Here is a 17,561-nt window from a genome sequence, read left to right as displayed (position 1 = left end):
ATACCACCTTGGTTTCATTCCTGATTCCAAACTCATACCATTATATGAACCAAACGCCCCCTAAAATGAGGATTCGGATGGCGGATAAAACATGAAAACAAGGGTTAGGATGGTTGTACATTATTATGTGATTGGGTATAGATTAAGGAAGAAACTCTCCAAAAGAACACCCATAAACCAAGATAAAAGTATACGAGTTTATCTTGCATGAACCTGGTCCACAATAATATTATTGTGGAGCAAATTCACTTATTTAACTACTGATCTTTTTTTTTTTCATATACTAACCTTTTAAAAATCTTAAGTTATATTATACAATTAATATCTACCATATAATGACTTTTTTTTTAATATAGTCACTCTTTCTCACATTAGTTTATCATGAAGAAATTCTCACTTTGCGACATAGTAACTTTTTTTTTCACATAGTCAAACTTCACAATCTACATCTACTTATTTTTATATCTATTTTTTTCATATAGTAACCTTTTTTTCTTAAATCACATGAATTAGCATCAGGTCCACAGTAACTTTTCTCGAAAAGCAACATAAATTTTACTAAAGTATAAAAGTCAAGTCTTAAAGAAGGATCACCATTCTTGTGCCATTTTACAGGATTAACTAGCCTTACAAATGACAAAGAAAAGGTGAACCAATTAGTTTTGCGTAGTAGTGAGTTCAAATGTTTAATAACCTTTTCTACCGTGTAGAGTTCTGCCTTATATATTCAAACCGTATGAAAATAGGTCATACACTAGCATGCCAATTGTCAGCAAGCCCATATGCGAGTTCTAATACTAAGAATTCCCACATCGGGGTTTCACAAACAAATGCACTCGTTTATAATAGACAGCGCTAAGAGTAAAGAGCACGACCTTACTTGAACAGGATCTGTTCTATAGGCTCGTACCTCTGAATCCTTGAGTTCTAAGGAGACAGGAAACTAAGTCTGGTGGATGAAACGTGACCGTGTGACTAGAGCGTGATTAACAGTAACCATTGATCTTCGGATCTCTGGTGCAGTAGAGGATCGTTCTCATGTTCCTCTGTGAGCTTGAGATGGTCACACGGTGTTCTGACAGACTCCTAAATTCTTTTTTTGTTTTTGGATGGGTTGTTTATGTGGTGTGGTTTTCTCTCTCCTCTTCTCTGTGTTGTTCTGTTTGCTGCATATTGTTTGCCTGAACTTTCTATAGTTAATACGCTTAGCATGAACTATCTAAAGAAGGCTTGATCTTGGATCACCTAGTAGCAATTATAGTGTATACTGTGTAGAGGTATAAGTTAGACGGGTAAAATTCAATCTATCCAATCCGAATTAGTAATTTGGATCGAATTCGAAATGTGTTCAGATTGAATTCGGATTGAGATTTTTTGAAAAATTGGATTTTCGGATCGGGTTGGATTGAGGGTAATTGGATCCATAAATCCAATATAATCGAATAGCAATATACGGGCTTAAGTATTAAACTAGTTTTTTTTTTTTTAGAAAAGCCTAGTCCATATCCCAATAGGTGTATGTATCACTTCAACCCTTCCCCTAAAACACTAACACCACTTAATTCATCATTTCCTAAATCTATTAGGTTGCTATTGTGTTTGATTTATTTCATCGAAAAACTAAAGTTTTGAAGAAAAAAAAAACGGATTTTCTAATCGGATCCAATCTAGAGTATGAAAATTCAGATTGGATTGGGTCGGATTCAAACTCTAATCGGATTGGAAAATTGAAATTTAAATTTTGTTTGGATCGGATTGGATTAGACCTTAATCCAAACTGTACACCGAACTTTCACCCCTAACATTCTATTATGGGAAGAGAGGGGGACACCAAAATAATAAAAATCCCATTTTGTCCTCACTAAATACAACAAATTACATCTAATAAAAAAATAAATCTAAATCAATATTAACTACCTAATTAATTATAAACAAACAAAAAAATCACAACACCAATAGTTACGCAACTTACATCGGTTACTTCCCAAAGATTATCAAAACTAAATTTTTCAAAAAAAATTAAAAATTCCTAATTTAGTGGAGAAACTCTCATGAATAACTGCATTTTTTACATTAATTTCCACCTCCAACTTCCAAAAAGTGTGCTCCAGAATTTTAAATTGTTCTTTATTTTCTCTTCTCCATAATCAGAAATACACACTACATGTAAATTCAACAAGGAAAATTCAACAAAATCAAAAAGCTCAAAAAAAACAAGCCAAGTAACAAGGAAAAAAAGAAAGTGACAAAAGGTAATTCTTACTTCTAATTATGTTTTATTGTTCATCTGATTAATGTTGTTACCATAATGATTTTTGATAACCTTTTTTGTGCTATTTTTATTAACAACAGAAGGAGAGAAATAATATCATTCACAATCAGTGCAATTTACCAAGTTTCATCAAGCAAATATCAGAAAAAAAAAAAGGCACTTGTAAGGTGAATCAAGAAACAAGTTAAAAAGGTAGGTGTGCAATTACAAATTGTTTGGTTACTAATATTCAATTGCAAATTGTTTGGCTACTAATAACCGACGGTGGTGTTACAATGGTAGACGAGTTACATGGGGGGTTTAGATAGTTGGGAGATGTGTTGAATTGGGTAGAGGAGTATATAATTGTAATGCTTAGAGAGAAGGAGATGGGCTGAATATTATGATCTACATGGTCTTGACTCTTGAGCCAAAACGCTCGACTACACAAAGCTGGGACTACTGCATTGTGGATGGGCTTTTCATTGATTAAAAAACAAACAAATATTATCTTAATGATAGTATTGTAATGTTTGTTTTTTATGCTTCGTATTGTAATGTTTATGATGATATGATATCACCAAAACTAGGGAATATTATACAATAGATTGAAATTATAGTGGTTATATTTCTGATCTCACCACTTGCAGCATTTGGTTCTAATGTAGAGAGAAGTAAAATGCAATAAGTTGTTATATTATGAAGGTATTGCTTTTGTAATTGAAAAAAAAAATGAGTAACTCAAATTAAACATATATAAGTTGAGCTATTATTATCATCTAAATTATGGACTCTATCGAATATGACATGAAATAAGACAAAAATGTTAATTCAAAATCCTACTTCATTAAACAACTTGGACAATCTCTATTGTGTCTAAACTATACCCCCTCCGTATCCTTTTCAATGTACACAATTTCGTTTTTTTATTTGTTCATTTTTAATGTAACGCACGGTTGTTTTTTCTATTTTTGGTTATTTGTTCATCTATATTCCGCACTTTTCTATCCATAGTCCATTGTTTAATATAATTAAAGGGAGAGATACATTATTGAAACTTTTTTTCAATACAATAGAAACTATTTTATATTTTAGTTTACGATAATTGTGCTCAAATCCAGCTTCATCTTAGAGTTTAATATGTACACATTTACCTGTTAGTTTGAGATATACAAATTTATCGTTTATAATAGTCGTTACTTAAGTTTATGTACACCTGAGCTCCCTCTTTGTCTTTTAGATAATAGAGCTTAATTATCTTGAATAATTTCTCAATATATCAAAACCCAACACTGAGATGTATATACTGTGACACAGTAACAAAACCCTTTATCATACACGGCTATATATATGTATAAGCATTGTTATTGTAAAAGTATTTGTAATAATACATCATGAAAATATAAAAATTTATATTTAACTGTCATGTCATACATAAATCTATGAACTACCATTCAAAAGAAACTACATAAAAAAAGTAAAAGCTTACTTATATTAATCATTTTCAATATCCCTAAATGAAAAAATATAAAATCTCTATGAACTATCATTCAAAGGGTACTCACTAATTAATGTTAAATAACTTAGAAACAAAAGTAGACTTAATTGGTATTTTAAATCTCTATTGATATATGACAATACTTATTACATAAAAATAAGAAAATAAGATTTTGAATAAAAATTTACACACAAATGAATTCATATAAAATATTATCACACTACTCTTATAATAACAAAGTTAATATTGGTATTTGTAGTTTCATAATGGATGAAAATGAAAGAGAAAAGTTGGAACAACAAAGGAGGAAATGGAGTGATAAGAAAAGACGTCAAAGGCAATCACTTACACCTGCGCAAAGAGGACATGAGAAAGCAAAAAGGCAATCTAATTACGCCCGCGTAATCCGAGAAAATGTCAATGCTTCTCAAGAAATTCGACCTCAAACAACTTCTGGACAAGGACATGGCATGATTCAAAATCGTAATGATGCTTCCAACTCTTCACAAGTTAGAAGACCCATGACAGACATTACTAACTACGATCATACTATCAATGGAGATGGACGTCAAATATATAATTAAAAATTAGTAATATGTGAAACACCATTTAATGTACTTATCAAAATACATCATGCAGCACACCCCATTGGTGAACTTCGTTCACTCGAAACACGCGCAAACATTGAAAATCCTATTCAAATGCCCAATGAAAGTTACGGGGACTTCGAAGATGGCCGCAACTTGCCCAATCGATTCTTTTGTGTAGGAGAAAGTAGTAGAACAAATGCAAATATATTGGAACCCATAACCGATGCAATAAACATTCCGCACTTAGTTGAGATCGAAAGAGACAGTTGTTTGCCTGATCCATTGTTTGAAATTGGTAACAACAGGATATCCCATGCGAACAACATATCAAGTCTCATATATAATGATGTAAGGGTTTGGAAAGTGGGGAGACATGGTTATCAAAATTGTGTAAGAAATTATACTGAGTCACAAGGGGTGCCTATATTTAGTTTGCCTATAATGACAACGTGTCCACATTGTCAAGCACGCCTCTTTAGATCTGAATCTCCTGAACTTTGCTGCTTAAATGGAAAGGTTAATCTACCTGAGTTACCTTTGTCAACTAATTTACTTGATATGTTCTCAGATCAATCGGACAACGGGATTCACTTAAGACGGAACATCCGCAAGTATAACAATGTCTTCGCGTTCACTTCAATGGGAGTAGAAATAGATGAAGAATTGGCAATGCACGTCAAGGGGTGTACACATATCGCGTTCAAATGTCAATTTATCACCGCATAGGTGGTCTTCTGCCTTTGAACTCAAATGATCGTCCTCGGTTCCTTCAGCTCTACATTTATGACACTGATCATGAAAATGAAAATCGTGCAGCTGAAAATTCTTCATTACGGATCGAGATCATTGACATAATTAAGAGTATTCTAAATGCCCATAATCTTCGCCATCTTGCACAACATACGGACATACACGATTGCAAGTTTGTCATCAAAGAGCAACCTGCTAATGATCGTCAATACTCAATGCCTTCAGCATCCCATGTGGCAGCTGTTGTCGTTGGAGGGGGTGACATGGCTAACCTAAAAGAGAGACATATTATGATAGAGTCTGTCAATGGAAAATTGGTGTATATCAAAGATACGGCGAGTTATTACGACCCACTACAATATCCTCTGTTATTTCCTTATGGCTCTTATGGTTGGGATATAAACAGTTGTACTGCTATTGGCAGGAAGTTGACATGCCGAGAATTCTATGCATATATGTTTCAGGTGAAAATTAATTTTATCCATTCTTATGTGTATGTCCTATTTTTCCTACAGCTTTATGCTCAAATCATTCTAACAGCAACAAAATAATGTTCCTTAGATGCGACAACATCTTGATTCTCTACTATTAAGAGGTGGTTGTTTACTCCAACAATATGTTGTTGATTTGTACAAGGGTTTAGAGGATTCTCTAAATGCTGAAGAGCATAACACAGGTTCAGATTGATTTACCTATACAAATACTCTTCTTAATAAAACAAATCCCTTCAATTCGTAAAAAGCCCACGAGATATGCACCAGAGGTACCAAGATGTCATGGCCTTGGTACAGAAGTTTGGCAAGCCGGACATATATCTGACAATGACATGCAATCCATCTTGGTTGGAAATACAATCAAAGCTATTACCTGGACAAGTTTCAAATGATCGGCCAGATCTACTGACAAGGGTGTTTCATGCTAAATTTGAAGAGTTAAAAAAAGATGTTCTAGAAAGGGGAATCTTTGGAAAGGTGGTTGCTTATGTATATGTAGTTGAATTCCAAAAGAGGGGTCTTCCGCATGTTCATATGTTGATCCTCGAACAAACTGACAAGCTAACCACTCAAGATGACTACGATATAATTGTCAGAGCAGAAATTCCAGATGAACAACAAGAACCGGAATTGTACAAAAAAGTTCTTAGACACATGATTCATAGTCCATGTGGTGTTCACAACAAAGATTCTCCATGCATGAAACAAGGGAGTTGTAAGAAAGGATTCATAGTCATGAAACAAGGGAGTTGTAAGAAAGGATTCATAGTCATTTACTAAGGGACTTGTTTGGTTGCAATGTGAATTATCTTCCCATAGCAATTTAAAATTTATAGGAATTTATTTCCCTTACGAAATTCCTAAGAATCAGTTCAAGTTGTTTGATAGTCATAAGGGAAATTGTAATTCATATGAATTTATGTAGGAATTGTGAGTAACCAAGAGAATGGTAGGTAAATCAATTCCAAGATTTTGTGGGAATTTTTAATTCCCGTGAATTTTCATTTCCCCCATTTTTTATCAACCAAACAACTAATCAAATCATAAAATCATGGGAATTTATATTTCCTATATAATTTCTTGTATTCCAAATAGTGATGGCCACTGGTGCGGGCTGGGCGTGCCGGACCGTGAGCCGAAGCGGGCTAGGATGAGATTTCACGGCCAAGGACCGGACCGTGAAATTCATGGGTTGGGTGGGCTGGTCCGCGGGCTGAAAAGTCTTGGCCCACACCGGTCTGTTACCGGTTTTCACGGTTCGAGAAGCGGTTCTGGCGGTTCGTGGGTCTGGTGGGCTGGACAGGGCTAGCGAGCTGGCATGAGATATTTTTCTTGAAAATTATTTAATCATTGAAATTATTCATTATTGTTATATAAAATCTTTAAAATGAATAAAAATATATACAATTATTAAAATTAATGAATAATTTCATTATTTTAAAATTTGATTGTATTATAATATATGCAATTTGATTAAAATATATACAATTTGATTAAAATATACACAATTTGGTTCAATAATAACTTGGACTGGGCTGGTCTGGTTCATGGGTTGGGCTGGACCGGTTTCGTGGTCCGGGCTGGGCGGTTTTAGTAGCGGGCTCTAGTGGGCTGGGCTCAAGAAATCTGGCCCACGGCCCATCCACCAATTTCACGGTTTGAGCTGGGCTGGATCGGGCTTTTTGCAATCCCGACCCACACGGCCCACGAGGTGGGCTGGGTTGGATGGGTTGGATTGGCCCGCACTGTTGGCCATCTCTAATTCCAAACAACCACTAGTACTTTCAATTTGATCATGCTCTTGATCAGGAATACGTAAGGAACGTCTATACCAAGTAAGACTTGACCTAGTGGTAAAGATTTGGCCTCATGACTTCAGAGTCATGGGATCAAATTCCACTAAGGACTCTTTGGGGTGAGGTTTCCCTTATCATCCCACCTCCCTCAAAAGAATCTGACTTGTAAACCTGACTGATTGTACCTATACGAGGTGTCACTTCAGTGGAGTCATTCATCATACCAACTTTAAAAAAAAAAAAAGGTCTATTAATGATAGAGGTGATCATGGGCCGGACCGCGGCCAAAAAAATTTGCCCATTGGTCGGGCCGAGCCTATATTCGGGCCGATTTTTTTGTCCAAAGCTCGCTATTTCGGGTCTAAATTAGCAGGCTTTTGCGGGCCAAAAAATAGACTAAAAAGTCGTTTTTGGCTTGCCCAAAGCCCAAAAAAATACGGGCGGGCCAAGTCGGGCCGCGGGCCGAAAAATTCTGCCCAAAATCCGGCCCAAAAACGGGCCGGACCAAAATGATCACCTCTAATTAATGATAACTTCAAAAGACTACATTTGACCCATAATCCAATATATATTGACTAAAAGTTTCTTAACAAACTTGATAAACCTAGTCGGGCCAAATACCAAAAAACCCAGATAGTATGAGGGCTCAATTACACTGCCACAGAAAACAAAGCCCAAAACCCAAATAAAAGAGGGTTACTAGGGTTTTTCATATCACGCCTCCTCACATAAAACTCTTCCTCCTCTCTTTTTTCCCCACTCTCTGCTCCTCTTCATTTGCCGTCGCATTACCAAGGTTTTTTCTCTCTCCTCTTTTATCTCTCTCTTTTCTTTTATATGTGCAGATTTTAATGGCAAAGTTGAAATTTACGACTGATTATTTTTTTGATTAAACTAGAAAGGTAAGTTTTTTCGGGGAAGAAGAAGAAATCAGCAAAAATGGTGGAGCAAACTAAGGGCAGAAAGGAAGAAGTTGTCACTCGTGAATACACTATCAATCTTCACAAACGTCTTCATGGATGGTACCTTTTTTTTTCCTCTCTCTGTTAAATTAGGGTTTGGTTTTGATCTGATTTTTAGGAAGTGATAAAATTAATTTAGGGTTTTAGTTTGTGGAAATGTTGATTTTGTGTCTGGGAATTGTTTGTATTGAGCTTATGTTATGTGGGTTATTTCTTGTTTATTTAAATGATTTTGCAGGTGTATTGATTTAGTGTTCGGTTTTGATCTGATTAGGGTTTTTTATGAAGTGATAAAAGTAATTTAGTGTTTTAGGTTGTGGAAATGTTGATTTTCTATCTTGAAATTGTTTGTGTCGAGCTTAAATTATGTTGGTTATTTCATGTTTATTCAAGTGATTTTGAAGGTGTATTCAAGTTTAATCAATCTTTGTTGTTTTGTTTCTAATTAGGGTTCGTTTTAAATCTGAGTAGGGTTTTTTTCCACGAAGTGATAAAAGTAATTTAGTATTTTAGGTTTAAGAAATGTTGATTTTGTATTTGGAAATTGATTTTGTGGAGCTTTCATGATTGTTCAATCTTTGTTGTTTTGTTTTTAATTATGCTTTCTTGTTGTTGCTTGTTGATTTATTGGATTTTGTGTGATGAATCTTCTGGTTGAATAATTCAAGAACTATTTTTTGTAGATATTGATTTTTGTAGATTGTAGTGCATCTAATAATGTTGTTTGTTTATGTGATTGTTGCTCTCAATCCTATAATCGTAGATTTGTGACCTTATGAAATCATATGCAAATAAAAATTAGTTTGTCCATCAAGCCTGCCTAACAGGAAAAAGGAATATTTGGTATGAGTTGCATGCTGTGCCGAAAGACTTTCACTCTTAAGTTGTGTTAACACTGGATATTTTGTCAATTAATTTTTGTCTGTGCTGAAAATATGTGAGTTTAGCTTACATTTTGATTCTGTTTCGTCCTATATGTAGTGAATTTGGGATTGTTAAAATGATATAGAAGTCCTAGTAGAGACAACTGAAGTAGAACATGAATTTGAAGGAAAGCATGATCATGGTCCGATTAGTGTTGTCTTCAATTGACGCATTAAGCGTGAATGAATGATTAGTGCTTTGAACATTTGAGCTCTTTTCTGATACCTGGCAATGTGAAGTAATTGTGGTTGGTGTTGATTTAGCTCACTTCAGATTCCTTGTAAATGACTGGGACCAACTTTATTTGCTATCCCATAAGCACTGTCAAAAGAACTCATATTTGCTCGTAATTTTGAAATGTGTGAGGGAACTTGTTGATGTAGAACTCAATTTATCGCATTAGCTTTGAATAATTTAGATGATTAATATTCATCATGACATTGATTTGAATGGCAGTACCTTTAAGAAGAAGGCACCAAAAGCCATTAAGCAAATCAGAGAATTTGCTGAGAAGGCAATGGGAACCAAGGACGTGAGAGTAGACGTCAAGCTTAACAAGCAAATCTGGAGCAGAGGTATCAGGAGTGTTCCTAGGAGGATTCGTGTCCGCATTGCACGTAAGAGAAATGATGATGAGGATGCCAAGGAGGAGCTCTACTCCCTCGTGACTGTTGCTGAAATTCCTGCCGAGGGTTTGAAGGGTCTTGGTACCAAGGTCATCGAAGATGAAGATTAAGCAAAAACTAGATAGTTTGACTTTGTTACTTTTTAAGATTGTTCTGAACAATAGCGGATTTTTTATTTTGTTTTGTTACCTATGCTTCAAACTTAAAACGTGTATCGACTTACAATTTTGCTCATGAATTTTGGTTCTTCTCTCCATTGAAGTTGATCTTCCGCATCATCATGATTGTGTGCCATGCTTTAAGCATGATACTGATGCAGTCATACAGTGCTACTGTTTGGGGCGTTCTATGTCGATATGCATAATAGTTTAGCTGGCTTATAATTTGTTTTTCTTTAACTTCATTCTCATCTTTTCATCTTTGGTATATCATATCCTGAATAATCTAGAATATCTTTTCACCTGAAAAAAGAAGCCTTAATGGTATTAGTACTTGGTAATATGTGCGTACAATGGATAGTAGGTTTATTATCACCTCAAGAAAAAAGCAATAATTGTGAAGTTGCTAGGTTCGTTATCCCTTTCTTTTGAATGGTATATGATAAACTTGGATCTTTTCTATTTTTCCATTTCCATACAATTACTACACAATAATTATGGTAGGTTTGTAGGAAGGTTATACTTTTCATAGAAGGGGAATTCTTTGGTGTTTACACTGCCTCATGACACAATTTTTTAATTTTTTTTATTCATATGAGTCACGAAGGTGGTACAAAGTACAAAGAAGGGGAGGGGGGATTCGAACTTGTGACCTATCATTCCTCATGACACATTTAATTATTAATATATATAATTGTGTACTAATAGATTATACTATTATAGAATATTGATATTTTAAAACTATATATTGCGACGAATCTAACCAGATTTTAAATTTAAGTCTTTTTGTTAATTGTAGTGCTATGAATAAATGTCAAAATCGGAAAAAGCTTGATTTAGAAAGGGAGGGAGTATTGCGGAATCAAAATGTTCTGTCTTGGGCATCTTAGCAGCCAGGATATCTTTGCAAATCAGACTAGCTTAAGCAATGAATTTACCAGAAAGTAGAAACTAGTAAAAAAATTGAAGTTGCTCATAATAGAGCTTAGCAAAGCACGGTCTTGTTTTTGCCTTGAGAGTTCAGTTCAGGTTGAGTTGGAGACAAACATCGACTCATAAAGCAGGCTGGCTATATGAGATTTAATTAAGCCTTGTAGAGCTCAATTTTCAATATTTTTGGATGATAGACGTTTGCAAGCCTTCTAACTTGAGATTTGGAGGGAGTAATCAAGGAGAAAGATTAAACAAACAAAACTTGATTTAATTATGATATATAGAGACAAGTCAAAACGATAGCAAAATGATGTTACAAACTTACAATACTACTCTATTAATGACACAGTGGTGCAGGTAACCATGACCACACGAGAGGGGAAGCTGGCAGCAAAAAAATTCAGCTTGTTACTCTTTGACCCGTTTCTACATCTTTTACTTGAAGCGAAATAAACGAACAAACTCCAACGCACATGGCACAAGATAACAATGTCAAAGCTACATGCACGCATGTCCTACCCTTGGATTCTTCAATGAAAAGACATAGATATATGCCTATCCAGGGTTCATGAAAGGCAAAATGACCCGTAAATTCGGGATAATGGGTGCAAAGTTACTTTAGAAGGAAACTTAGATTGTCTTGAAGGCATACATGTAACTTCTAAGCTTTCGAACTTCTTCTGAAGATTCCCGAAGTAGATGATCCACGTAAAGGCATACTCCAGTTGCACTGCTTGGGCAAGAATTGCAACACCAATTAGCAAATGCCAGATATTAATGAGAAATGTAGGGTAATAAAGTGCCATCCACTCCAAGTATGTACCTTAGAGGACCAAACGGAAGCCAAACGACATCCCATCGAAACCTTGGCAATCTACAATATGTAAAACAAACAATGAGATGAAAATGATCCACAGTACTACTTGATTAGATTGTTTTGCCACAAAACACAGTCGTGACTCCTTACAATACATACACAGCTTTTAGTCCCTTTGTCCCACATAATAATGGCAACAGCTTCACTCAGGAGGTCAAAGTTAGAAACTAACATAGTCATGTGGGATCTTGATATATTTGTTCTCAAACTCTCAATGTGCAAATTCAGAATATATATTTCTATAATTTCCACTTATACATAAATTCAAAATATATGTGATCAAAGTAGTCTATTGGAGACTGTGAAAGTCAAGAATTATTGATTAAAGAATGCAAGAAGCTGACATGATGTTGCTTACCTAAGCATGTAATATAGCCAGAAGACAGCAAGTATTATCCCACCAAAGAATGCATACCATATCCACTGTCTGTGGTGCTCTGAACTCTTCATGAGCCCTAGTATGGCTGTTAAACACGCGATAATAGCTAACCAATCTGTTAACAGTTAATGAATTAGTAGTGGAGCCGAACAAACATGATTGCACCAGTATTTGACTTCAATGAAAATTTAGATAAAGAAAATCGGAACGCAAAAGCCTTTTCAAGTACTGTATTCAGCCATGACGACGTCTGAGTTGCTGGACAGAGGAACATAAGCTTTTCTTCAATAATTAGTAAAAACTATTATTTCCATTCATGTTCCTCTCCTTTTGTGAGGATTGGAACTTGAAAGTTGAAAGTAGGGAGAGGGGATTTAATATATTTGGCTAAATTTAAGTTAGCTAAACAAGAGATAGAAGTGTTGTGGGCCATACACGGAGTGATGTTTAGAAATTCCCCATTGGATTCATGGGACCAAAGTTCGCCAACTAAAATCACGCCAAATTGCCACTCTTATTTTCAAGGAACTTCCTGTTGGCACTGAACATTAAAGCCAAAACTATACAACACAAAACTTCCTTCTCTCTTATGACTTCTCTCCATGTATAAACATAAACACACAATAATACATTGAGGTACTCCAACATGCCAACATGTGCATAGTTAAAACAATAAAATGAAAAGTTTCAAGGTGTACGAAATAGCCAAGATAAAGAAAAAAAGATAACCTGAAAGTATGATAAGCCATGAATCAATGTCCTCCATAAAGTAAGCATGGAAACGCTGTTCGATACATAAATATCAGAAATAGTTAGACCCTTTACCACGATCACAATATCCCTAAGAATACGACGAGAATCTAATCGATAGTCTAGATTTGCCAAACATCATATCCATTCCCTTCCATATCAATAAAAACTGTTACTACAACCCCACAACATTCAAAATCCTCATCAACAAACAATCAATCTACTCATATTTCCATTTCCATCAAACCAAATTTCACCACTACACAACCTCATGCTATCGGTACAATTTGAAAGAACCCCAATTTCTAGAACCATTGCCATCATTGATTCTTAGGTCCTCTAATAAGAGCGAATGTAGGTAGAAATAAAACATCAAAGAAGTTTTCAACATAACAGTCCTACTATAACCAATAACCTCACTACACCTACTATGGTTGCGATTCCCTAACCTGGCAACCTCATGCCATCGTTACAATCCAGAAAGAATCTCACTTTCTAGAACCATTGCCATCATTGATTCTTAGGTTAGTACAATTGAATCTTTCCACATCTCCTATGATAAGAGCGGATTTAGGTATAAAAATTAACAAAAATCTCAACATAAGTCCTACTAACCAAAACCTCACTATACCTACACCGAATGCAATCCTAACTTGCCAACATCGCTACTGAAAACAATCCGAAAAGAACAATGATCACAAAACACATACTCCGTTTGCCAACTGAAATTAAAGAGCATATATATGTAGCTTCAACTCTACTATCTTAAAGTTAGCAATGAAATCAATACTCATGTTTGTTTCGAGCGAATAAAGTAAGAAATTACCAAGTCCCATGGATAAGCAAACTGGTGGAATATCGAGAACAGAAGAAATGCTATGTAACACGACATCAATGCCGCAAATACATTCTACAATCAAAAATCAAAATCCAAATTCAATTTTCAATTAATGTAAGAAAAAAAATCAAAGAAAGAGTTTGAATATGTACTCTCCATAATCGACTTTGCTGAGAATGGATTTTTTCAAGGGATCGAACGAGCTCTTCTTGTTCTACCACAGCATAAAGAAATAAAAATCAATTGAAATTCAATGATTTAAGAGTTATACAAAATGAGAATTATTAAACCCTAGATGATGAAGGGGGTGAAGACCTTGAGTATCGATTGGGCGAGAATCGTCAATGGTAGAGAGAAGATTGTCGTCGTTGTCGGAATTTGGGATATAGTTGTCGAGTTTTCTTGCTAACCTCTTCATGGTCGTCGTCATTTCTCTTCTTCAGTTTGAACCCTTTTTAAAATTAACATGGAAAACTGATAGCTAAAGCGTGGATTATGCAAATTCCTATGAAGTAGATTTATATGAAGTTGTTTGGTTGGTAAAACTATGGGAATTTGTATTTCTTAGGAAGTTCTACTTCCTCTAAAATGGAGGAAGTTACTTACTTAGGTCCCCCTAGGTAAGTAGAACTTCCCATGATCAACCAAATATAATTTTACACTTCCTACGAATTTCAAATACATGGAAAAAATAACTTTCTAGAAAGTATGACTTCCTATATACAACCAAACAAGGCCTATGGTGTATAATGCTCATGGTGTACTTGAATAGAACATACTATTTACCGTTTTTTAACCATATATCTCTGACAAATTTTTTTTTGCACCATATACCCTTTCGACTTTTGAAATTCACCATATACCCTTCATTTTTTCAAAAAATACATTAACTTGCCCTTTTGACTAACGGTGTTAAACTTCCGTTGGTCATTAACTCCTAATATTCCCTTTAATCCTAATTAACTACTCTAAACCCTATAACTCATCCTCAACCCTAAACCTAATTAACCAAAAACCTTAACCCTAAAAACCCAGTAGCCCTTACCCACCCCCATCCCATCATCCCCAACCCACCACCCCACCCACAACCCACCACCCCCAACCCACCCTAACCCTAACCAGCGCCACCACCTGACCCTACCCAACGCCACCACCGGACCCCACCACCACCTGACCCTACCCAACGCCACCACCTGACCATACCTAACGCCACCACCGGACCCCACCACCACCTGACCCCCAGCCCGCCTGCCGCACCTCCCCCTCCCCACCACCCCAAGCCTGCCGAAATCTGCAATTGAAAGCTTCCTGTCTTTTTCATCGATTTCTCTCAATAATTCTGCAACTCAACAAATTTCTCCTATTTACAACATTATAGTGTGTTATTCAACAAACAATCATACATCGATTTTTTGTTTTTAATTTCATGGGAAGGGGGGGTTCGGTGGTTGCTGGGAAAGGAAGGAGGAGGGGTTGCATGGCGGTTGCGGGGAAAAGGAGGGGGTTGCCGGCGGTTGCGAGGGAAGGGGAGGAGAGGGGTGTTGCCGGCGGTTGCGGGGGAAGGGGAGGGGAGGGGGTTGGGCGACTGCAGGGTAGGGGGCTCCGGGGGGTGGGGGAAGAGGATGGTGGGTGGGTGGTGGGGGAAAGGGAGTGGTGGTGGTGGGTGGGCTTCGAAAACAGAGAGGTGGGGTTCATAGTGCCAAAATCCGGTGGGGGTGGTGGTCTGGTGTGGTGGGGCTGGGCTTGTTGGGGCTGGTGGGCTGGGGGTGGGCTGGTGGGCTTTTAGGGTAGTTAGGTTTTTAGGGTTTGTTATTGTTATTAGGGTTATTTAGGGTTTAGGGTTTAGGATAGTTAATTAGGATTAGGAGAAGATTAGAGCCTAATGATTAACGGAAGTATAACACCGTTAGTCAAAAGGGTAAGTTGATGTATTTTTCGAAAAGTGAGGGGTATGTGATGAATTTGGAAACTTGAAAGGGTATACGGTGCAAAAAAAAATTGTCAGGGGTATATGGTGAAAAAACCGTACTATTTATATAAAAGAATATGAACTTTTTTCAATAATTTTTATAATTAAAAAAGACATACGACTTAAAATAAAAAAAACATGTAAATTATGAAATTTATATTTATAAAATAACATAGATTATAATGAAAAGAACATATATTAAATGAACATTTATGTTTAAGGTAAAAGAATATATACCTTTTAAATTTAAATTTGAAATCTTAAAAGAACATATTCCAGTCAATGGCACGATGAATAACAGCTGGCCTAGACATAACATACGTTATCTTAAGATTGTACATTTGCTACCATATAATCCGTCTGAATATATGATCACTCAAAATGAACTTTTACAATTAATACTATGAATAACAACTGACCTAGACTAAACATACGATCTTTGTAGATAAACTTATGGAGAGATAAAATCAAGAGATAGAGAAAAACAATGGGAAATATATCTCACAAAACAATATAATAAAATAAAACAAATGAGAAAGATAGACAATGAGAAAAGAGAAAAGTATTAAGAGATGACACAAATCAGGAGATAGAAAAGAATTGAGGAAACATAAAGTTTTCCAAAACTCAATTTCTAGTAAAATGACCTAGGTTCATTTAAAGTGTCCCATATATTTAAGGTGCGCACGATGGAGTGTCCACGATATATTTTGCGGACAAAATTCGCCAAGTACCTTCACTAATTTGAGTAACTTCAAAATGACAAAATGGTATTTACCAAATTAACAAAACTAATTTATGTTGATTTGTACGTATATTGTAACTAATTTTACAGAGCCTCAAGCTTAAAATTATATCCTTGTTTAATATGCTTAGCAATAAGTCAATCAATAAACCATATTTGAACAATCTGTATACTAGTTGTTTGGGCCCATTAAACCCATCTAAAAGTCCTATGCCAGCTGGCACCGCCACGCAAGCTTCGTGGGTCCCACCTATCATGACGTGGCCAGCAGTCACTGGGGGACTTAAGGGGCCACATAAATCATCCCAGAAAAGGTAATCCCACCAATCCCTAGAGGAATTGTCCTATCAAAAAGGTCTTTTCCTAGAGGTTCTCACCACTATAAATACTCCTTGTCTCATCAAGACAAAGGTATTAAATTCTCACCTAACTAACCAGAGCTTTCTCACTCTAGACTCTCTCTCTACTTCAATCATCAACTGACTTGATTGTGCAGATCAGCTCATGACTCACATCAAAAACCTGCTCAGCACAGATCATTAACCTTAATTTCTAAATAGAAACACTAGTAATATTACTACCCAACTCTATAATAGTATTCGACTTGCGCAACTCGTGTCGATAATTTTCTTCCTTTGTAACTATAACTAATTTTAGGTTGCCGAGGAAAGGATTATGATTTTCTCATAAAATTTTGAAAGGTAATTTAAGTTACTTATTTGGAAATTATCAATAAGCTTATGATCCGAATATAATTGAGTTTGGGTTGCTAATTACTGGTTGAGATTTGAGAAACGAACTATAATTTGAAGCTAAAGTATGACTTGCTGATAAGTGAATTCAACTCAAGTTGAGATGCCAAATTATTCGAAAAATGATGTCCAATCGAGTGAGTGTAAGTGTGTAACAGAAGTATTACGCTAGTTCCTCCAAAGGATCCCCCGAAGCAAATAAATGAAATCAAAGCGTCCGTCTTTATATAGTTAATGATTTTTTTAACATCAATCAACCTCGAAAGGGT

General features: G+C 35.7%; 3 protein-coding genes and 1 non-coding gene across 8 annotated transcripts; 3 read left to right on the top strand and 1 right to left on the bottom strand.

Annotated features, from left to right (window-relative positions):
- The first annotated feature begins 870 nt into the window (after positions 1–870).
- LOC125497229 (small nucleolar RNA U3) lies at positions 871–1,085 on the top strand. The gene has a single exon (XR_007273861.1). It is a non-coding gene; the product is annotated as a small nucleolar RNA U3 (small nucleolar RNA).
- Positions 1,086–5,841: 4,756 nt separating this feature from the next.
- LOC125496773 (uncharacterized) lies at positions 5,842–6,363 on the top strand. Its single transcript, XM_048642343.1, has one exon. It carries the CDS (start codon positions 5,842–5,844, stop codon positions 6,361–6,363), a length of 522 nt encoding a protein of 173 aa, XP_048498300.1.
- Positions 6,364–8,047: 1,684 nt separating this feature from the next.
- On the top strand, positions 8,048–10,147 carry LOC104890613 (60S ribosomal protein L31). Its single transcript, XM_010676161.3, has 3 exons — positions 8,048–8,175; positions 8,278–8,401; positions 9,722–10,147. Exons 2-3 carry the CDS (start codon positions 8,319–8,321, stop codon positions 9,999–10,001), a joined length of 363 nt encoding a protein of 120 aa, XP_010674463.1. The 5' UTR covers positions 8,048–8,175; positions 8,278–8,318; the 3' UTR covers positions 10,002–10,147.
- On the bottom strand, positions 9,946–14,327 carry LOC104890614 (uncharacterized). 5 transcript variants are annotated; one of them, XM_048643342.2, is made up of 8 exons: positions 14,142–14,325; positions 13,979–14,040; positions 13,815–13,898; positions 12,968–13,022; positions 12,218–12,353; positions 11,806–11,856; positions 11,635–11,712; positions 9,946–10,352 (listed from the first exon to the last, which is right to left on the bottom strand). In XM_048643342.2, the coding sequence occupies exons 1-8, from the start codon at positions 14,254–14,256 to the stop codon at positions 10,349–10,351; spliced, it is 585 nt and encodes a 194-aa protein (XP_048499299.1). In that variant the 5' UTR covers positions 14,257–14,325; the 3' UTR covers positions 9,946–10,348. The 5 variants fall into 5 exon arrangements, with proteins under 5 accessions (XP_048499299.1, XP_010674466.2, XP_010674465.2 ...); XM_010676164.4 differs by lacking the exon at positions 9,946–10,352 and adding an exon at positions 11,230–11,537 and having other exon boundaries at positions 12,218–12,323; positions 14,142–14,327; XM_010676163.4 differs by lacking the exon at positions 9,946–10,352 and adding an exon at positions 11,230–11,537.
- Positions 14,328–17,561: the final 3,234 nt, after the last annotated feature.

The sequence above is a fragment of the Beta vulgaris genome, chromosome 4 (assembly GCF_026745355.1).
Source record: "Beta vulgaris subsp. vulgaris cultivar EL10 chromosome 4, EL10.2, whole genome shotgun sequence".
NCBI classification, from domain to species: Eukaryota; Viridiplantae; Streptophyta; class Magnoliopsida; order Caryophyllales; family Amaranthaceae; genus Beta; species Beta vulgaris.
Note: the sequence above shows the minus strand (reverse complement) of the source record. Positions and strands in the feature narration are given on the sequence as shown.

Excerpts from the sequence above, each read along its gene's own strand:
- LOC125496773 (XM_048642343.1), top strand. The coding sequence starts at position 5,842 with ATGCACCAGAGGTACCAAGATGTCATGGCCTTGGTACAGAAGTTTGGC.
- LOC104890613 (XM_010676161.3), top strand. The coding sequence starts at position 8,319 with ATGGTGGAGCAAACTAAGGGCAGAAAGGAAGAAGTTGTCACTCGTGAA. Across the intron at positions 8,402-9,721 it reads CACAAACGTCTTCATGGATG|TACCTTTAAGAAGAAGGCAC; the intron begins GTACCTTTTTTT and ends TTTGAATGGCAG.
- LOC104890614 (XM_010676163.4), bottom strand. The coding sequence starts at position 14,256 with ATGACGACGACCATGAAGAGGTTAGCAAGAAAACTCGACAACTATATC. Across the intron at positions 14,041-14,141 it reads TCGCCCAATCGATACTCAAG|AACAAGAAGAGCTCGTTCGA; the intron begins GTCTTCACCCCC and ends ATGCTGTGGTAG. Across the intron at positions 13,899-13,978 it reads AGCAAAGTCGATTATGGAGA|AATGTATTTGCGGCATTGAT; the intron begins GTACATATTCAA and ends TTTTGATTGTAG.